General features: G+C 42.4%; 1 protein-coding gene across 1 annotated transcript in view; it reads right to left on the bottom strand.

The window, feature by feature from the left end:
• The window catches only part of dpp10 (dipeptidyl peptidase like 10), a gene marked incomplete at both ends in the record, with an annotated part of 187,520 nt that overhangs the window by 10,067 nt on the left and 154,155 nt on the right, over positions 1 to 23,298 (bottom strand). The window contains 12 exons of the mRNA XM_079231365.1: positions 209 to 253; positions 1,827 to 1,948; positions 2,645 to 2,692; positions 3,006 to 3,097; positions 4,503 to 4,610; positions 6,830 to 6,868; positions 8,546 to 8,669; positions 9,425 to 9,522; positions 10,575 to 10,729; positions 12,085 to 12,205; positions 17,063 to 17,144; positions 18,457 to 18,509. Coding sequence (XP_079087491.1) covers positions 209 to 253; positions 1,827 to 1,948; positions 2,645 to 2,692; positions 3,006 to 3,097; positions 4,503 to 4,610; positions 6,830 to 6,868; positions 8,546 to 8,669; positions 9,425 to 9,522; positions 10,575 to 10,729; positions 12,085 to 12,205; positions 17,063 to 17,144; positions 18,457 to 18,509 — 1,087 coding nt within the window. The remainder of the gene's footprint in view (positions 1 to 208; positions 254 to 1,826; positions 1,949 to 2,644; positions 2,693 to 3,005; positions 3,098 to 4,502; positions 4,611 to 6,829; positions 6,869 to 8,545; positions 8,670 to 9,424; positions 9,523 to 10,574; positions 10,730 to 12,084; positions 12,206 to 17,062; positions 17,145 to 18,456; positions 18,510 to 23,298) is intronic.

Below are 23,298 nucleotides of genomic sequence, written 5' to 3' on the forward strand. Positions count from 1 at the left end.
ATGATTCACACAGCTTCCCCTGCAGATTAATACGTTATTTTGTGCGTGACCTCAGATTAATTTCCCTGAGTTTCTACAGCAGAGGGGTTGAAAGTTAGCCCGAGCCCACGGAGCCACAATATCCAGATTTAAGGGAAATACAGCAGTTATAAATGATGATGGCCGTCACATGCCCGTCGTTTCTCACCAGACTGAATGGATTCCTTACTTGAGTTATTGAGGCTGTGTAGGATGACAGTGGGCTCTCCGGGACCTGAAAGGAGAAATGAAAAGCCCGTGAGTGTCACTTCATCATTATCCTGTTACTCTAATCCTCACCGAAGGAATACGTGCGCTATGCAGATAGTGGAGGACGATTTAAAAAGAAAACAATCTTTTGGCACGGTTGCTCCCGCAAAGCAGCCACACACAAAAGTCAAATGCAGGCAGCCTTCCATACTTTACCCGCATCAATTAGGGGTTAAAGGTCACTCACATCGCCTCCACAATAGCCTCAGACGGTCAAATTCTGTGAATTCACTTAAATGTCCTTTTGTGAAATACTTAGTCAGAGGTTAACAGCTGGCTGGCTGTGGACTGAAACACAGACCGCTCTCGGTATCGCCTCTCTCACTTCCTGTTGGAGGGCCACATTAGCGTTGAACTTTGCATTCCTTCCACCACCCGCGGGTGTCACGCAGGGAAGCGGCTTCATTATGCGAGCAGACCTGCTTTCAACAGGGAAGCGATCAATAGAATTAAAAGCCCTGCGTTGCGTTTCCTGGTGCAAACAGGTGTCGGGACCGACTCGTCGGGGTTAAGTGAACCACCGGAAGACAACACGCTTCATCCTTTGTTTTTTTTAATGCTTCTGTGCAAAGGGAACAGCGTTATTATCCAATAAATCACCGCGCCAAGAGCTAAATGCGTCTGAGCACGAAGCGCTTTCATCTGCGGAAAAATAAATTGAAACCACAAACAATATAAAGAGTTACCCTCTATTAAACCAGTTACTCGCCGCCCGATTACGCTACCTAAAAGTAATTATACACAATAGAGCGGCTGTTTAATTTTATGCCTCTCATTTGGAACTGATGAGAGATTAATTTAAGAGAGTAGTTGGAGGGTGACAGTTTGCAACGCGCAAAACCTGACATCTGCTCCATGATCTCAGACAGAAAATGGATGAATAAATTAGGAACATAAAACACAAAAGAAGCCCACATTTCAAAGAGTTTTCGACTCGTTTAACTGCAACCATCTGCAGTTGTGTTGTCTTAACTTCTGCTTACTTTAGTTTAATTTGAAGGTAAAAGCTGAGGTTGATCAATGCTCCCCAGCATGAAAGCAGAACCTCTGGATTACAAATTGGAATTCCTATTATTTTACAGCACACACAAAAAACTCATAGTTTGGAGGAAGAAGAAACGGACACTACTCTAAATGAATCTACAATGCAGTGATAGTACTTTGACCCCAAATAAGTCAGAAAAGATGATTGATTCAAATAAGTTAACAAAAGAGAGTTTAACAGAGGGATTTAAAAGATGATGCATGTCGCATTCATTTCAAGAAGAGAAATAGGATTTCTGTCAAACTTGCAGATGACTCATTCCGTACTCAGAGGCGGATTCATCCAGCGGCACAGTGTGCGACGTGGGAAGTCCTCTGCAGCTGTGTAGCGGGGCGGTAACCCTCCTCCCCTCTGCTGTGCTGTACATGTCGTGTCCCAACTTTTGAGCATCACGTCTGCCTGAACAACTTTACAAAAAGCATTCTCCTCACTGTTTCCAGAGCCGTTGCTGTGGGAGCTAGAGATGCTCCCGTTCAGGAGCGCGATGGCCTACCTTTACAGCGCAGGATGAGGTGCTTGTTTGCGGGGCTGATGTTGGCGTCGAAGTACAGACAGTGAGCTTTATTCAGCTCGCATGTCAGACACCGCCGTGGGAACAGGCCCACCGTTTTGACACTGAGGAGAGGAGACACGGATTTCAGGGAAGTAAAACAAAGGAGTACAAAAACAAAAAAAGTGAGGTGAAGCGGGCGTTGCTTTATCTTCTCATCGTGGTCAAGCCACTGAGAGACCAACACCCTGAGCGACCAACAGCAGCAATAAAACACAGCCACATAAATGTCAGAGTTGTCCAAGAACTATTAAGATGAGTGAAATTTGAAAGTCCTAGAAATAGCCCCATGTTGCAGTTCACTACCATGTCGTTTCAAAACCTCATCACCTCATCATTTTATCCAATCAGACATTTGTGTAAAATTGTCATAATTAACTGATGAATTACTGAGTTAAATGCAAAGGTTGTGTTACGTATTATCAATCGTTTTGGGGCTTTTAGAAACACAGACATCACTGTCAGTAGGATATATATATATATATATATATATATATATATATATATATATATATATATATATATATATATATATATACATATATATATATATATATATATATTTATGGCAGGAACTAAATGGCATAAAGATAAAACAATACCAGCCTTATACTTTAATGGTTGTTACCAGCAAGAAAAGGAAAAAAAATGTCACGCCACTGTAAAAGCAGAAAGTGCTGTATATATATATATATATATATATATATATATATATATATATATATATATATATATATATATACCATATATATATAACCAACCTGAAGAGATGCCGTCTTCGTGGTGAACCCTCTGTGCTGAGGAAATAACTGTAAAGAGAACACACACACACACACACACACACACACACACACACACACACACACACACACACACACACACACACACACACAATGAGCATTGTATAACACATGGATACACATGTATCTCCTTCTTTGAGTTGGATTCATACATGTGATTGGAAACCCACTCATCTGCGTGTGCACTATCCATGGTGAAATGAAGGGAACATATTAGTGTTCAGTGTCTCGAATGTGACTCATAGTGGACAGATGGGGAACAATAAGAGAACCTAGCTTATTATGTGTTTTGTTCTATTTTAAGAAATGCATGCAGACTTACAGGTTGTCCGTGTTCTCGTCATAGGCGATGATCTTGGTCACCTCCCAGTTCCCTGATGTTAGATGTCGGACTTCATTCTGATCTGCTCTGAACTGAGAGAAGCAAAAGAAGATGAGTACAGGTCATTCGTGTGAACATTGAATATTGTCATTGTGTGCTGATTCTGTGCAGACAAACAGCAGCATTGGTTCAGAGCCTACTGTAGGTGTTGCATGATGGCCTGATGCCTACCAGTCAACGGCCTCCTGTAGTCATGAGGATAAGGACATGTGTTCGTCCAAAGCAGAGGTGGAAGTAGCATCACTGTGTTTTACTGCTGCACAAATCCTCAAGGTGTGCTCAGAAACTTCCACACCTTTATTAGAATTACAATGTGTTTTAAAGTAATCGGATCGCAATTGGATAATGCCCGACCACATCTAAGGACAGGTGTACATGTGTCCAAAACCCATTGAGGACGGACGGTGATCGGATTGGATGAACCACCTCCACAGGTGGTCATTGTGACCACATCGAACGCACGGTGAAAAGAAATGTGTTTTCAATCAACATACAACAACATGGGTTCAGCCTGGCGTCGGTATTTGAGACTCTGGGAGAGAGTCAGGGTTTCAAATACCAACACAAATACCAACACCACAGACAATTCACGAGGATAACTAAGATCACAAAACCCACTCCACACCCAAGACTGGACAAACACTCCAGGAATGACGATGGTTTGCCTTCAGTCTGAGCACACCTTTAGGAAAGCGGCTGGTGGGTAATAGGGCATGTACAACTGTCCTAACATATAACAAGAATATCTTACTGAGAATAACTAGTACTAAAATAGTGGTTGTGGTCTGCTTTTTACAACCTCTATATGTTGTGTTGTATGTGCTAATGCTACGTATTGCGTAATGATTCTTAATACAAGGGGAGATTTTTTCTGGTGAACTAAAGTTACACACGATGGAGCTGTTGTAGAATATTTACTGGATAGATGTGTGACTTCAGACCACAATCTTACCTTAGACTTTAACCTTTACCCTTTAACCTTTAACCATGACCAAACCATAACCATAACCATAGAGGTGGTAGGTCTGAAAACTCGTTTAAACCCTGTTCACTTCTACTAACATTACTGAAACATGCAACTTTTCTTCGGATACAGATGGAGACTCTTTGGTGTCTGTGTTGATGAGAACAAGCTCTGCTATTGAGCCTCCTGTTGGGGAGGACAGTATCAGCCATCACTTGGAAGAAGTTTCTCGATTATGGAAACACTAAAATGAACAGCTCAACAACAGCATGACAAATACAGGCTGGTGTGAGTAATTTCCTAAATTCTGGTTACTATTTGAGAGCGTACACTCGGCTGCACATACCATGAAAGAGCACACACAACATCCATCCTGTTAGAATAAAGGATTTAGCCACATCCTTTGGTCTTAGAAGCGTTGGCCTATATGCTGCATCAAGTTAAGGGTAAGTGACCGTAAACTGGACCTTCACCTGGGTGGTGAACATGGCGATGTGATGGAACTCTCCACGGCCTCCTTGTTTGACCGGGACAGTCAGGAAGAATCTGCTGCCATCTTTGGAGAACACCGGTTCTTGGTTCTGCAGTAAAGCACAGATAGATGAGCATCGGTCACCGTGTTTAAACATTACACAGGAACCACATTTCCCAAACATGTGTGATTTCTATTTTTGCTTGTAAAAAGGGTTGAAGCGTGATACTTATCCTGTTTTCAGAGGCTTGCTTTCTATACAACTGACATCAACAGCATGAACAAGTGAATTAAAAAGATGATGACATGATGTGAAAATTATTAAGTAGTAATTTCGCAAATTTCTTATAGGAATAAATGTATATTTTGCTGTTGTCCAGGTTGCTGTAAGTGATAGGTAGTTAGCGTGATCAGCAGTGAGAAGAGTGCACCATTTACTACGACCCTGAAACTCAATACTGCACTGCACTGCTTTTACACATAAACATCCATTTAGCCATTATGGGGAGCACGGCTGAACCTGAGAAACAACTGTATGATGATGTCATAGTGATGTCATCAAGGTAATCTGGGATTTGGTTTGGGGAGTTGCAGTTTATAACAGAAAGATTGTGTTATAAAACTATTGGTATGACGTTTGACAGTTATAAGGCAGTAAGGAAACAAAGCATTGTGGGAAATGTAGGATCCACTGTTTTGGCAGCTTGACTGATAGTGGGGACTAAAAATCAGGATTTCTGGACATCTGGCACATCAATTTGGATCATTCTTTAAATGTTTTTACTCTTGTGAGTGTGTACTGTATAAAAAATAATACACACTCCACATGCAATTACAGCGAGGTCAACATTTGTGTGTTTTACAGCAGCTCTGTTGGGGAAGACGCTCCGGCTCTGCAGCTGTTCAACGCAGTAAAGGAAGAGCAACACTAAACGTTGGGGTGCCCCTGAGGTACAAGCACTTCACATCAGTATTTACATTTTCTCAACCTCTCAATTTAATCTACTCAACCACATAGGTTCTATATACAGGATTCAGACCATTAATGTGGTGAATGGACCTCAACGCGACATGCCATCATTCACACAAATGCATACGCCGATGGCACAGGCTATTATGGAAGCTATTTTAACACCACTGTTCTTGGCCCACAGAAAATCATAATTCTGTATATTTTTAGATAAACCTATTCAATGCATACTGTGCATTGTGAAAATCAAGTTCACCAAGTTTGTGACACCCACACTGAATAAATATGGATGGAGATGGAGAGTCTACCCAGATTGAGACGTGGCATTTCAGACAATCTGATGTTAAACGCCCGCTGGGCAAAGCCCCCCGTGCCCCGCTCTGCACTGACACAACCTCTCAGTCAGTAAATGAGCATCTCACAGATTAACCACCTTTAACAAAGACAAGCAGCGCTGCGTGCCAGGATCGACAAGCGGTTAAATTAGCCGGCGCTACAGCCAAACATGCACGGCTGCAGGGCTGTAGATCCACATGCTGCCAGGAGCGCTCTCTCCTCTGCCTCCGTCTCTCTGCCTCCCAAGCAAATCTAAAAAAAGAAAAGCTAAAACTAAAGCTGACAATCGACCGCACTCTCATCTTTGGAGGAAGATACATGCAGAGAGAGAGAGAGAGAGCCATATCTAAATGGACCTGATGGTACAGTGTCACGTTTGAACCTTGCTGGAGTTCATTCAATGCCAGGTTTTTGAATGCTCATGATGCTTAATTACTTCTACAGTGAAGTTCTGCTTTCCACAAGTCCATTTAAGACTGGAGAAGGGTATTCAAATGTTTCTTCCCTTACAGTGAAAACATTCTCAAAAAGCTCACTCTGTGCTGCAATTTTGCACATTTCGTGGATGACCTACACCGACTGCATGGAAACACTTATTTAAACTGCATCTGCTTTGATTTTCAACTCGTCCTAATCCCCCTAAAAGCACTTCATTATCTCCAAGGGAAGCTCTATTCTTTGCTCCTGAATCCTACAGGTGATAATGAAATGGCAGGTCCCTGCTTCCAGAGTCTCTACCTGCTGAAGACAATCATTTGAGGGCACTGAGGACACTGAGTGCTTCACTGCTGCCACTCATCCTGTGTCTGCGGCACCGGCGAGGGGTTTTGGAGGGCGGCGAGAGCCGAGCTTGTGCACAAATACCCAGACGTGAGCTGGGTAATTGGTGAAGTTGTCCTTTATGTGGCATAATTTAAAAGACACTGATGAATACCATCAAGTGAAATTATGGCAGCGGAGCGCATGCTTTCAAAAAAATATTAAATACAGACCACGACACAGCAGCACGGAGAGCACTTTACCTGCTTGGAAAGCCAGAGCTCGGAGCTTTCTTCATGTCTCTGAAAAAAAAGATGCAAGAGCAAAATATCAGTCTGCACTTAATCAACCAGACCGCTCAAATCCTCCCGTCTGTGCCGCCTTCTCTCTTACACTTCTACTTGCTGCTCAGAGGTTTTGCAAATGGTGGACGATAGACGCAGACGCTTAATCAAATCCCTTAGAACAAAATGAAGAATACTCTTATATTGTTCACATTATGCGTACACTTATTTGGGAATAACACTCCAGTGGCATATTTTCAAGATAGAACCACCCGTCTTTTCTTATTTGTCTTTTCTTATTTGTACACACCGACACCATTCCCAGTCTGAGCCATGGTTTCAAACCAATACATGCATGGGCCGGGAGCCGGAGTTTTGGCAGAGGAAGCCGGGGGGGGGGGGCTGAGTCCAAGCCGCAGCTAAGCCGCCTCTTGGCTGGGACGCTTGTTTGTTGGTGCAAATCACAGCGAATCAGGAAAAAACTGAACTGGAGAGCGGCTCCCATAGTTCAACTGCGTCGTCCAAGTGTGGAGAGAATATGGAAGGAGTTTACTGCAGCAGATGTTTTCATCAAATAATGATCGGTGTAACAGTTGAGGGCCTTTCTGTAAAGTGGCACCAAAGGAGTTCCTCCACATGTCCTCGTAACCCAGAGACTTAGTAGCGGGGTTAGTTAATGATCGACTGCAGCTCCGGAGCATGTCACAATGACTCTCAAGCTGTTCCTATTGTCTCTCTCATGGTCTGTTTACTCCGCTATGGCATTGTACTCTCTGGACCGGATGCCACAGACCATCTCTAAACCCTTGCCCTCGAACCCTGCCAATGTCCAATCACAGCTGAGCAACAGTAACCAGGTTAAGCAGGCGTGTCGGGGATTTGTTCGTACAGGCCACAGCAGCGGTCACTATGATAAATCAGTGAGAATTATGAAATTTCGTCCGAGCGTTTCTGGTTTGACGAGCGTAGATTATCTCGCGGGTCGGGCGGGTTGCGTGTAAATGGCGCCACGCGATGCTGAATCAGCACGTTCACACACAAGGCGGATTCAGTGCTAACTCGTGACTTGTCCAAACAAAAAGAGGCGATCATAGCGGAGGCCCAGATGCAAATATTACAGCACCAACGGGAGGGCTGATGACGCGATGGACTCGTCGACCCGCTTGATGCTAGCATTGATACTCAAAACAAGACTTTGCATCTCGCTTCTAACAGATGTTCCTAAGATCGTCTGAAACTCACGGCAACACAGCAGATGGCAACCACTCAGTGAGGGAGATGATTTAAAATGACAAGCGTGAAAAAGTCAAACTAGAAGAAGTATTCTTTGAAGGGAGCGGGCTCGTATGGATCCTATCAGAAAGCGGCTCGTCGTTCTTTACCCCGATACGCACATATGAACAAACGATTCTGGTTCTCTGCTCCATCACGACAGTGGGAGTCTTACCTTGTAAAATAATGAATCGAGGCTTTAGCTTTGGCTTCGTTATCATCCCTGCACAGAACACCCCTCTAAAGTTTGACGTGCAGTAGATGTGGAGCATTACGTTCGTTGCATTCTCAGCATTTCTTCAGGCAATAGATTAGATTAGATGATTACTTTGCCAACGCAAAGTCTCCTTTTCCATCCAAAGACACGCTTCTTTTTCTCTCTCTCTCATACACACACACACACACACACACACACACACACACCGTGACGCAGGCTCCAGTGGTGGTGTCGCACACAGTCAGGATGGAGATGTTCTGCGCCCGGTTCAACCACCTGACCGATGTCTTGGTCTTGCTGATCCACTTCACCATGGTCACATAATGTTCCCTTTGAAAAACAGACGAGAACAACGCTGTTTATTTATTATCTGTACCCTATACAATCATGCCAAGGTTATCGTTTTGTATATTATGAATACAATGTCGAACCGTGACGCTGTTGTTTCCCCTCTAGTGTGTCAGATTTGGACGCGTCAGGGAATGAATAAACTTGCAAAAAAAATGTCTTCGTACATCCTCTGTTACTCTGACCATCTGGTAATAACGTGGATGGGTTTTCATTGGAGTCAGTTGAAAGCTACACGGTATCAGACGCCTGCGGGCCACTGACCAGTGGATAACTTTACTGCAGATGACACTCAGTTAACACATGGAGGTTGAAGATATGTCTGTTTTTGGGAGGCAGAGCGGCAGACACAATGAAACACATTTACAAATGTGGTGCAAGGAGATGGAGTAGAAAGATGTCCTGTTGACATCGATCAGAAGGGTTTGGGCATTCAGTGAAGCAGTCTCATGAAACCTGATGGTTAATCTGAGCTTTATGAAATACGTTGACATGACAAATGCAGCTACATGCATTGAGACATAATCAAACAAGAGATTTGTTTGTTCTTCTCTTTGTTTCCCCACTAAGTTATGACTGCAATGCAGGGGCAGCCAGCTGCAGCGTGCACGCTCTCCCCTGATTAAAGGTGCCGAGTGCCGAGTGAGCACAAAATGACCACGTGATCTTTAAAACATGTCAAAAGTCTCCTGCGGCCGCTGCAAAAGCCTCGGCGACCAGAATGCAGCTCCCCTCACCGTAGCTTGAGCGTCTCCGGAGGCATGAGCTCCAGCGTGTGCGTCGGCCCGTAGAGGTTGACCACGTAGAGCTTCACCGCCGGGTTGGGTTGGCCAGCCTGCACAGAACCAACAGTCCGTCATCAAAACGCTCCATGTGAGCACCGCCTAACCTGGCGAGCGTGACTCATAAAGCGCTGCGTGATGAAGTGATTTGGAATGAATAATTCAATGAGAACATCCCTTTAAAAAAAGCCCCTTTACTCTCTTTAGAATGCACATCCAGTTAAGACAACCATGCATGTGCAGCGATGAAGGAACTGTTCAGAGTTTTGTGTGACAAACTAAACAGCAGACATACAATAGGATTGCATTGGAGAGACCTGTGATGCTACAGGAGTAAAGGACGGGCATTTGCATTCTTCTTTTTCACTCTTTTTCACCTGCAACAAATCCCACTTTGAAGATCGTCCTATCGGGCTGTCTCTGTGCACGTCTTCTTTTAATAAGGAAACACAGGAAATCCGAGAACAATAGGCGTGGACTACTTTGTGTTATCTGTGTGTGTTGTTCCCATTCTCTCTGACAGTGGACAGATAGAGGCACAGACCCCAAGAGACACTAGCTGTTTTTCTTTTGGCTTCGCTGATTTTAAACTGTGTGGAAAAAGTAAAGCTGAGATATGAAAGTGTTACAATGCAGGGAATAAGAAAGCGAATCTGCTTCAATCACAAATATTGCAGTTAGTGCCTTAGCCTCTGTTTCCGTAAATAATATTCTCTACTTGCCTTGTTCAGGGGGATTTGGCTTTGAATTATTCAATGCACGTGTTTTATAACTGAGGACACAAAAATAATAAAAAACCTTAAAAAAAGGCCTGATTAATAAACGTAGAAAGGATAATCATATTTTTACTAAAATAACTGTGTTTGTCTACCTGGCAACAAACAGATGGAAATAGGAGCTTAATCTGGAAACAATACATCCTTTTTCTTTGTATGACATTAGTCCATTTTGTACCTTTTTGTCTCTGACAAATATATGTAATAAACACACTGTGAAAGGGTTAAAGTTCTAAGATGAAAACATGGACCACCCAGACCGGACAGCGCTGTGGTAGCGACATGTCAATCACCTTGTAACTGTGCAGAGACATCTAAAGGATGTTTACCTTGGGGTATGGATATTGCTTTCCTTTGGGGTACGTCATGCCGGTGAAGCGAGGCAAAGCCATGTTGGGCACCAGGCTGTCATTAAGGACCAGGAAGGCCAGCCTCTCTCCATCAGGTGACCACCAGTGGGCCACATGGGTCTGAAGGATCTCCTCTGTTTCGGAAGGAGACACAGGATTGTTTCATCAAAATCGATCTTTAAATTTAAGAATCAGAAAGAGTATTGTCGCCATAAAACACCAAACGGCTCAACTCATGCTCTGTCAACAGGTGCATGAAGGCCCAGTGTGAAGGCTTTTAGTGGCATCCAGCTGTGAGGTCAACTGAATACCTCACCCTTCACTTTCCAGGTGCTTACAAGAACCTACGGTGGAATTCACATGCTTTCGCACCAACAACTTAAAAAATGTAAACATAAAAAAAAGGGCCAGTGTTTGGCTTTGCTGTAGAAACATGGCGGTGCAACATGGCCGACTCCCTTTGTGGATATGAAGGTTTCTTCTGAGCTAACGAAAACACGATTATTAGTTTAAGTTACAAATATTTCCATTTCTGCTGGTTCTTTAGCTGGCTTAGTTATGGGTCGAATTTTGATGTAATTTGAGCATCTATTTGAAACCACAACTGGGTTGAAACCTCTAATTACAGCAGCTTTAAATCACAGCTGTGCACATTGTTCGTGTGGACCTTTGTATATCTGTTAATGACATAACATTGGTAATTAATTAATAATTAGCCGTAGCACTGAGGTTGAAATGGAGAGGAAGTCAGGTTAAATCTTACACAATAAAGTTGATAAATTGCACTAAAAGCAATAACATCCATAACACAATTGTACAAACACTGAATATTGTGACTATTTGAAAACTGTACTGTTTATATACCTTTGATTTCAAGCGATAAATCGTTAAATGTATTTTAATTGTCATTTGATAGAAAATCCTAAACAAGTTGTATAAAGTCCTGAAAGATATACAAACACACTCTTCAAATACAGACACAAACCTGACTCACTGATGTGGAAACCCAAAAAGCTAAAATGACTCATTTTGGTGTCAATCATCACTGTTTATATCATACTTCCAAAATATAATAATGAATAAAAGGGAAACAAGTAGAAGAAAAACAACGGTGCGGCTGCTTGCCTTTTCATTAGATTTACATAATATTCTTTCCTCCGGAGAGATTGGCCAGGATGGCTAAGTGCTTAAAGCACATACAGCGACTCCTTACACCCAGAGGGCAGATATATGCTCGGGAACAAACATTATAAATATTTAATCACTGCCTTTTTATAAGGTAATGTTTCTGAACACAGGCATTTACGGTTTAATGAGACAGTCTGCCAACACTTTAAACATGAAGTCAGACATATCATCAGTGTTGCACTGTGGGAAGTGTCGCTTCTCAACAAGTCAATATCTGTCGTTGCGGTTGTCAGGTTTCAGCCAACAGCGACCAGAGGATGGGTCCGAGAGGTGTTGTGTGGCTAGTTTCAGTGACACGTACCTTCATAGAGCCAGTCAGCGATCCCATTGAAGACGATCCCTTCCTTCCCTGAGGACGTTAGCCGGAGGGAGTTGCTCTTGACATCTGATTGGTAGTAGATGTTGTTTTCAAATATGTAGATCTGTGGAGAGGAAGCACACACAGACACGACATAAATCGCATGGCGGGAACGAGCCGGTGGGGAACAGGAGCGGCTGTACAGCTCTCAGGTATAGGGGCCAGATTTCAGGCGTCACGACTTTGACAATGGATGAACAGTTATTGTATGAAATCCTCTGCCCACCAACACACACCACCTCCACTCCCATTCAAGTTCATCACACACATCTGTTTTTGAATGAGCAGAGGACAGTCGCTTCCATCAATATAATTGTCTTACTAGATTACTGACGAGGACAAATAGACGGTCTCATATTCACTGGCTCCCCGTAAAACATAGGATCCAATTTAAAATCCTCACCCTCACATACAGAGCGGTCAGACTCCTTCATATGTGGCTGAACTACTCCACCCTTATCAAACAGCCTGCAACCTCAGGTCCAACCAGCTCAACCTTCTGTCCGTCCCACACACTCGACTAAAGACCTTTTAAAACTGTACAGCACTTTGTGACCTCTTTTGTCTGCGAAATGTGCTTCATAAATACAATTATTATTATTATTATTATTATTATTATTATTATTATTATTATTATTGTTATTATTATTATTATTATTATTGTTTTTACTTCTCTATATTTCAATATTTGGAACTATGGCTTATGATGCTTTTCCAGAATGTGAAAAGGAAGTATGATGTTGCCATGGGCTTAATTCCACTCTAGGTTTCATTTAGCTATGTTTTTTTTAGCCAATATTTCTTTATATTTTGTCAAATTGGCACCTTTAAAATGACGGGCAAAATAGCTATTAGCAGTTTTGATGTGCAGACAATGATCACATGATTACTGTGATTCAGAAGAAACTTTTTTTACATACCAACACACAAACACAATAAGATTTATAATGGCATTGCTTTCAGTCAAAACATAGCTTTGGGGAATGTACAGTAGTTCCTTTCCCACTATATTTGAAAAAGGTAATTAGTGTTTACACGGAAGAATCCCTCATCACTCGAAATGTAACATGGCAATCTCAAAGCTCTAGCCACGCACCTTTACTGACACCAATAGAGCTGGCACAGTGAGAGTCGTATGACAGGACCGGAACCAGCCATGTCCCCTGGCTCTCAGCAAACCATAGAAGGACCTTTGTCGGCATTAAAACGACTGTATCCTGACCAAAATTACAGGAAAGGAGCAGGAGGCAATTCAGTCAAACCTAAGACCTTTAGCCATGCTTGCCACATGAAACAATGTCACTCCGTCTCATTCAAGTTTGAACATGTACATGAAACATATATTTTAAGATTCTCTGATATATCTGATACCAGTGACCCCATGACAACTAAACATCTGTATATCTGCTTGTAAGATTGTAGGACAAAAAGCACTTAATATCTCCAGATTGTTTTCATCAGTATCAAAGTCATCCAGTGATAGTTGTCTGTGGTGATATTGCATACTAATAACCAATGCTGCATACATTTAATGAGTTTGCCAATGTAAACAAATATGTGCAAAAGAAGGGGCTCAATCACAGCACACACCGCTACTCACTGAATCCATGGCAACATGATACTTCCTGGTTGCATTGGGGACGTATTTTTCGCCACCCTTCACAAATGCATTCACAAATGATCAAAGACCTTCAAACAGAAGCTAATTAGAACACTTGTGTCCGTCCCATTGTGAAGACCTGATGAATGGATGCCCGTGATTCATATTCCAAGCATAAAACTTTGCGGCATCCAAAGGAGGATGCACAAAATTCCCAAATAATTGCTCGTCAGCTGACTCCCAGCCAAAACACAGACGTTATGTCATTGTTTCCAAAGACACACTTCTGGCTAATGATGCTGCTCATGCTACTCAAGAGCTGAGCTTTCACATCTGTCTAACAGCTCCCACCTCCTTATCACCATAATGACTTCCTAATGGAGTCGTGTTTGATTTATGCTCAAATATTACATGCTGAAATTTGCAAATATGGACAAAGCAGCTCTGCTTTGCTTTTGCTATTCTTTCTTCTTTTTTTTTTTTACTGTCAACGAAAAAGAAAAAAAAGCCTCTCAAACAATGTGTAGATAAATAAAAATATGTAAAGAAAAAAAAAAAGGTATGATGAAAAAAAGGAACGTGCTGGAAGGTACATTATGAGCAGAGTGGGCAATTCTGAATTATAAGCGCTTGGCACTAAAACCATTAGAGTGTGTCCTCGCAGTTAAAATGCACACACTATTACGTGGCCTTCAAATTGTTGTTTTATTAGTATTTTTCTGGAGAAATTCTGACGTCAAATACGACCAGCAATAAATATGCTGGAGCTGAAGGCTACATTATGAGCTAATGATTTTCTGTGCTGGACTATTTAATTACATAATGAAAGGAGAGCAACCGCATGTGTGCTTACTGCTGATTCAACGTGTTGTCATTATAGGGTCGGTAATTGCCAGCCCAGTGGCCAGGAATAAATGTTGGCCTAGTACATTTCTGCAAACAACAAATCATTCTCTCTCTCTGTCTTCACATGGGCGAGCCGGCTATCCGTGCCTTTTAGTGCATGTGAGTGTGCTCCACCAGCGAGCTCACTACCCACGCTAACCCGTGCTAACACAGGCGTCACAGCGGATAACGCCATCACGACCGACAGCGCCCTGGCAGAATCGTAGCGCCCGCCCATCTCAGATCAGCACTGTTCGCTCTGTTCACACTGTTACCGTTGTTTGCACTGTTAGCACTGTTAGCGCAGTTAGCGCCAAGCAGCTGGCACAGCTGTCGCCACGCTGAGGGCCGTGTGTAAGCTATCCCTCAGTCATTAATATGCTATGTATTTCCTATTGAGCAACTTTAACCAGGTAGCTGTGTTGCCTAAACCTCACCAATCATTTCACAACGTTAATCCCGTGTCATTGTGCGTTTCTGCAAACGAGATACGGGGCTGATATGAAACGTATTCATGACCAGAGGTGTCAAGTAACAAAGTAAAAATACTTTGTTACTTTACTTAAGTAGAAATGTTGGGTATCTATGCTTTACTGGAGTATTTATTTTTCAGACGACTTTTTACTTCTACTCCTTACATTTTCACGCAAATATCTGTACTTTCTACTCCCTACATTTTAAAAATAGCCTCGTTACTATTTCATTTTGGTTTGTTTTTATTCCGGCTTGTCATCGTTCAAAAACACACACAAAAGAAACTTCTCCGCCCCGTTGCCCACAGATACGTGCACACAGGTGAGCGCTGAGCACAAACACCAGCGGACAGAGAGCGTAGAAAAATATGTCGCGTGAAAAGTAGACCGCTATATCTGCGTTTTAAACGCTCCCAGGGTGAAGATGCAACAGCAGCTCTCATGTGAGGAGCAACCGGAGTTCTTCTTGCACCGGAGCAGCTCTCTGAACCCGGAGCAGCTCTCTGAACCCGGAGCAGCTCTCTGAACCCGGAGCAGCTCTCTGAACCCGGAGCAGCTCTCCTGCTGCAGGTGAAACGAGCCACGGTGCTCGTGTCTTCTACCAACAATGAGCTGCTGGCTTCACATATTACAAAAGTACAAAAATACACGGATATAAAACTAAGTCATTAATACATACATGGACAAATGCCTGTACTTTCGGGTAAATGGTTACGGTACGCCATCAACAGGTTACGCTTACGCATGCGCAACTCTTTTTTGGCATTTTGCCAGAAGTTTCCGTGAGCTCGTCTTTTCCTGCTAATGTGTTTCTCAAAATAAAAAAACAGATCTAAGCTCAATATTGAGCATGAATTGAGAGAGGCCGTATCAAATCTACCCTATTTATAACATATGTGTCGAGGAAAGCTGCTCACTGCAGCCACTAATACTGATACAACGTGATGGCTCACATATCTGCACTCATTCTGTTTTGTTTGGCAAAAAAAATCAAAAGCTTATTGTTTTCTACAATGAGCTATTTAGTAGTAACTAAATACATTGTCTGATGGGGCAATCTGATTTACTTGAAAGTGATTGCAATTGTCTTTATTCTGTTACTTATATAAAAGCACAGATGAGTCACACAATTATGTTATTTACAGAAAAAGTTTGCGAACCACAGCTTTAAGTGTTTGTGTCGGAGTTGCCATCGCTGCCTATTTTGCAGTATTACAATACTTATAGGCAACTAGTTATCATGTCTTCCGCTCCATGAAACACATGTTAATGCTCAGTAGTACACATATGGTACTTTAATGTATTTGCATTGTAATAAAATGTGATCATTTTCAATGGGCATATATGCAGCTGAAACGGGTAGCCTAGTGCATCCCACATTTTTCAACATAACATTTTAAAACATTATAGTCATTATGGCCTTTAGAAAAATGATTGTTTTGGGGGAGGTGGGGTAGTGCACTATAGGCCCCTGAGACTGCTCAAGAGTTTGTCCTTAATGGAAAAAAAAATTCCCCTTACATTACTTTTACTTTTATACTTTTAAGTAGTTTTGAAACCAGTACTTTTACACTTTTACTTAAGTAAAAAGCTTGAGTTGATACTTCAACTTTTACAGAAGTATTTTTAAACCCTAGTATCTATACTTCTACTTGAGTAATGAATGTGAATACTTTTGACACCTCTGTTCATGACAGATATTTTTGGTTCAGAAAATTACGACAGCCAACGAATCCGTTGTTTTCTGGCAACTAGCTTGTTGTTGCAGTCAAACATCGATGAAAACATGGTACAGTAACTTTGAAACATTATCTAACTAAAAATACACTACAACTACTTACTGCAAGCTTCAGTGAATATGAGACACAAATAAGTAACTTCATAAAACAGTATGAGAGTTGTAATCTTAACTAAGCTGCTTAAAGGCAGGGTGAGGATGGGATGTGGTTCTGTGCGTTCTCACCAGTTGTTGGCCTTGCACGCCCCAGGCGGCGTACTGCAGGACCGAGTTCACCACCTCAGGAGGGTCCAGCTCCCAAACCTCCCTGCAGGAAAAGACAACAAGCATTGTCATCTCTAACATCAAGTGGCTATTCCAAGCAAAAATGCTAAAATATTGATGGGTTCAAGGTATGTTTAGGTTTTTGACTGTTTATATTTAACTGTTTTCACATGACCAAACGATTAATCAATTAATAATTGGCAGACTAATCAATAACAAAAATAGTTGGAGACATGAAATACAAACAACACTAAGGCCTGTAATATAAACAGAAAAGGGCCTTTTAATACTATCTCAGACCTTCTGTGAAAATACAGTTGGGTGCAGCGACAAATGGGCGACTAAATAGTGTTTTCCCTGTGATTTAGCACATGCTGGTTCAGTTTCTCTTGGTCCAAAAAAACAAAGAGGCGCAAATTCAAATCTGCAAGGAGTTGGCAACAGACCCAGAGTCTGATACCAGCAGCCAGATGACATGAGGAAGAGAACACGATAGCGTGATATGCCGGAATGGCACAATATCTGAGGAATCTATCACAAAGCTTTGTAAAATAACACCTGTGTTTAAAAAGGCAAATCCCATCAGACAAACACAGTTTTAATCCTCTCCGATTAGTGGAGGGAATCCTGCCCGTCACCGTGACGACACGGCAGGATGTCTGAATCCCAGCTTGTCTGGGATCAGCGCTTTTGACACTCTGTGTGGGATGTTCTGAAGATCCACCTGTACATCAGCTGGCCGCTACAGACTGTAGGGCCAACTACTGGTGGTCATAACTGCGCATGCATTTATTTAACATTGCTGAAGTTCACAGGCTGTATGATCTCATTTCCCCGTAGAAGAGATCTTCAACAATGTGCATGGCAACAAAATGTCCGTACATCCACTTCAGAAATCATAGGAAGTAAAGCACTCCCTACAACTGGAGAACCTGTCTGAGAGCCACTTCTTCTGAAGCTCAGTCATCTAAATTCTCCAGTTAAAGTTGTCCGTACATCCACACTGTTTACTAAATGTTTTGTTGAGGAGGTCACAGTGGTCTCAATGTTGTCTGAGGATGGGCCCACCATGTCAGAAAACCCTGCCACATAGCATAGATATGTGACAATACTGGACCACAAACACATTAAATTCAAATGTATGTTTTAAAAACCGAGCCACTGCATGGACTCTGTGCATGCGGCTGCATCCTGTATGTCAGCACGTTGCATTGAACGCACGTTGCAACATGTGAACAGCATAAACTTTCATTGCACTTAGCCTTTACTGACTCTGTGTTATATAGTGTTTGCAATCCTCAGTGTCTCGCTGATGACTGTGTTTTTCCTTTTACCCCACACACAGCAACACTTACCGTGTGTGGATATTGTAGATACTGTAGGAGGCCATGTAGGAGTGGCGGTAAACCTGCAGCCAAACGAAGACACACAGAGAGAGAGATTAAAAGATGACTGTCTGGAAACATTAACAAGAGAAGCGGCGGTGTCACGGATAATGACATCATGACAACAACAAAACAGAAATGAGAAGGAAGAAGGCATCAGACAAAAACAGACTGCTGGCTTTTCTCAGCGATAGAATCTGTAGACAATGCAATTTGCATGGGTGACAGCTGTGGGACGAGACATTTTAATTCCATCTGAGAAACCCATCATCGGCTAGTGCCTCTGTGCTGAACTCCCGGGAGAGAGAGAGAGAGAGAGAGAGAGAGAGAGAGAGAGAGAGAGAGGCATTCAAAGTGACAGCAAGGTGCATGTAAAGCTGCCCCCCCCCTCCCCTGTGGCTGACATGATAATAGCCCTCTGACCGTGGCTGGTGATCGGGCACAGAAACAGGCCATATGTTTGCATTTCATCACAAGGAGGACACTCATGTATTCAGCATGAGAGTAGTATATAGCAGGGGTCTTTTGTCTTTAGCACTTTCTTTCTTTACCTTACATGCATAGTATCTATTTTTTCCCCAGCACACAATAGTTATCAGTCTGACTTGTCAATCCAATCAATCAAACTGCCAGAAACCCACAATACAAGAAAAAGGTGTCAAAAATATGTGTTGCTGCTGCCCCCCAGTCCACAGCAGTACTTAGTTTTGCTCCAGTGCTGCTACTCTTCTCTGTTTCTCCAAACTCTATCTACTACTCCAACAGGTGGTCCACCGACTGTGGAGAAGTAGCTCATACAACCATCATTTAAAAACACCCAAACTATCTCTTTATTAGTAAGCTGCAGAAATGTAATTCCAAGGGTATACTGGGCCGTCTGTGCAGATCAGACAAGTTCTTCCAAACCAACTATGTATTTATTTCTGTACCGGAACATTGTCATGTTGAACTGTCACTTTAAAGGCGGACTCACAATAGCGTCATTTATTCTCATCTCTCTACGCTGTAGCACCAAGGGGCCTTGTCCATGGAATAAAGGCCTGTTTCAATCATTAGGGCAGACTTTAATTCTGTGAAATACTCGTAGACAAACAGTGATAGAGCCACAGAATGATGACTGACCCATGACAAGCAACATGATGCGAGCTGTGTCAAGTTGATCTGACTCTGATGATGTTGGCAAATGCTTGTTCTCCATACTATTAGTATGAACGCAGTCAGGCAAATGTATTCCAGAGTAGAGCGTTTGCACTGGGGATTTTCTAGCATTTTAGCATGCACGCTTTGGTTGAAACTGTATCCATGACGAATGTTGACAGGCTGATAACTGTGGAGGCATCGAACGAGGACGCGCACATCCTCCGAGCGTGCTCTCAGACTCAACTGCCCCGGCGAGACATGTGTGGCCTACCAAACAGGAACAGAGATCAATCCGGGGGAACAGCTATCGGCACCTTTTCATTCTACTGAGGCTGTTACGCCAAGAAGTATTGCGCACCCCAATGGCACAAATGAGAGCTGTAAGTGCTCCCGGTACACCTTGAGGGGGGTCAGCCACAGGCTACAAGTGTTCTGCATCATCTTGGAAGGTGTGGACTTCATTTAGGACCGTTCCCTCAGGCTTCTCCTGCACAACAGAACCTTCACCTCTATATTTATTTATTTGTGTATTATGCCTGCTGGCAGCTCACCACTGCCTCCCCAGAACACACCATCCAGAACACGACTGTAAGACTTGGTAACTGCCGTCCATCTTACAGACATAGCTTATCACATGCCTTATGACGTTTATTTTCAACAATACCGGATAAATGTGCAGGAAAGAGGTTTAAACCCAGAGGGGGGAAATTCCAGCATATTCCTTTCAATATACATCACTGAGATGTATGGATAGCTGCAGTTAAACGCACCATGGAGGGGATAACAACAGCAAAGAAAGGGTCATTGTTGTGGTCACACTTGGAGTTGTAGAATTGTAATACATTTATTATGACTATGCACTAGTGAATACAGATTGTTTATGTGTAAATTGCAATGCATTAGAGGGATATCATAATTAATAAGGGGTATTAATGAAGCCATATGAAATATGTATTAGTAAAAGAAAGGCGTTTCAGGTATGCATGGTGTGTGTAGACAAGATGGATGCTACATGTGACAGGACTGTGTGACTGTTCCTTTAAGGGGGTGTCAACTAACTTTTGCCTTTAGGAGAGCGACTATTCTTTGTTAGTTGATCAGGAGGGCGGAGTAAGAACATTAAACACCAGAAGAAGATAAGAAGATTGTTTTTTTTACTTAACAGAGCCCACAGAGTTTCCAAGGCTTTGTAGTAACCAAGTTATGAATGATAATAATGTTTGAGTAGCTACATTTATATTTGTTAAATCATAGTTAAACTCCTGAAGTCACTATAACAGTTGATATATGAGTGCGTTTGTCTGGTGTCTCTGTCACCTCAGCTATGTTATGCTCATCTAAAGCCTGCAGCGGGCTAATTGTTCATCACATAAGCTAATGAAGGGCCAGATGGCCTCACTGTGTGGGATGAACCTGAACCCATATTGTTGAGAGGCAGACACATCATTAGCGGCTCCTTAAATTCATGATTGCATTCATCTGACAGGCAAAAACATCAGCGATCAAGAGAATCACTTTAGTCAGATGAGTTAGCACTTTATGTGACAAGCCGCATAGTTATCTGTGCAAGGAGCTAGCTTATTACAACCCATTGTTATGATTAGTGTGAGGCGGCTACAAGTCATGGCCATAATAATTATGATGTAAGAAAAGGAGGAAGTCAGGTGACGTATTATTTTGAGCAATGAGGAAAACCGCTGTTCATATCCCGTTTGACACCGAAGGCAACACTTTTAAGTTACGTTATCATAAATTAAAGACATACAGAACCATGTCACGTACATAACGCAATAACATCACATGCTAATGTACATAAGAAATAAACTTATTGTAACCCAAATGATCTGTTTTTTTAACCATTTCATAGTGTTCAATAAAACATTCACAAAAGTTTCACACAGTGCAAAGTTTTATGACATTAAATATGATTTTCCTATGTTTTAAAACTGCACCATGAGACAGTTGCACAACATTAAATAGATTTGACATTTTGGGAGATATTGTCAAACGTCGCTTGTTTGGTAACGTCAGCTGTAGAAATTACTTAAAGCATCTATGAACAAATGTGTTTTAAGACAACAATGTATCTAGTGCCTTTGGTAAATGTGTTGTTTGTAGAGATTAAGTTTCACTTGCTATCTGCTGAGCACCAAGCAGCTAACAGACAAGGTTAGCACCGAGCTAACATACACATCGTTTAGCATTTAGAAGCTAAAGAAATTATATGTTTGTCAGGAGTTACAAGTCACAACAGTATGCTGCACTCCCCTTTCATATGAAATATGCCAGAAGATACTATGTTTATATTGCAGTGTAAATGTTATCTACCCCCTACAGAGAACAGAGCATATAAATGATGTTTTACTCCAAATGACTATATTAAGATGTTAATGAGGCTTATGGCAGTTATGAAGACATTAAACAAAGACTACAATGAAGCTGTGGATTCCAGCCTAAGCACCCATGAACGGCCCATAACAATAAGCTGGAACATCAATATTACAGACTCTGTAGTGAAAGTAGATTACTGTTTAGAGAGAAGGCAATTCACTGAGCTCCAAGTGACTCATATGGACTTTATGCAGAGTATAACTTCTCAGCACATACTGGTGTACTGCAGTTGACACAGGGGTTGAGTGTGCTCAACCCAAATTTGCAGGCATCATAGCAAATATATCTCTGTGTTGTGGGGAACTGTGACTGGGAGTACAACGTGATTTGCAGAGATTCTCACACACATTTCTCGAACCTTGACGTGTTGAAAGTTCCTGATTTTCAGCCATGAAGTTGGAAAGAAACCCTCCACGGGCCACACATGAGGCCAACACTGAACTTTTAATGAACAATACATCTTTAGATGAGGTCGAGCGCGCACGGTGACCTTTTGTCGCCGGCCTCGATGATACAACAAAAAAAATGTTTGTGACATTTTCAACACTCAAATACAACAGTGGCTGAGAAGAAGCATATCATGTCCCGAAACCAAAAGGTATTGGTGCCGATACAACAGAATATTATTGATATTACAAAGTTGATCTTTGCAAACCCATATTGACCATCACAATATGACAACCAGGCTCAGTCACTGACTTAGCATTAAAGTCCCAGTGAGACGGAATTTAGAGCGTCTTTAGCTTCTGTACTGACATATTACTCACCGGAGTGGAACATTTGAGCAGATTAAAATAACATCCTGCGTATTGGATTGGTCCACTAAAAAGTGTACCGTAAAAGTCGAATTATACGCCGCTCCTACCTCCGATCAGTGTCCCGCTGTAGCTAGTAGCAGCGCTAGTAGCAGTGCTAGTAGCAGCGCTTGCTAGCGCTGCTACTAGCTCCCCGCTCCTGCTGCTAGCTCCCCGCTGCTGCTGCTACTGGCCGATGCTTCTGCTACTGTCCGAGTCCCCTCTGCCCAAGTCGGGTGAAGAGCCGGGGCTGGTCCCTACCTTTGGTGGTTGTCGGGGAACTAGCGGAGAGCTAGCTGAAGTTAGCGGAGAGCTAGCGGAAGTTAACACGGAACTAGCATGAGCGCCAGCTGGCTACAGCGGGGTGCAAATGGAGACAATGACCGAAGGTAGTAGCGGCGTATAACCCGACTTTTACGGTAGTTTACTGAGGAATGTAGCATGAATGTAGCAGGAATGTAGCATGATTACTTGTGATTGTAGCATG

Source organism: Taurulus bubalis (genome assembly GCF_910589615.1).
Source record: "Taurulus bubalis genome assembly, chromosome: 15".
NCBI lineage: Eukaryota > Metazoa > Chordata > Actinopteri > Perciformes > Cottidae > Taurulus > Taurulus bubalis.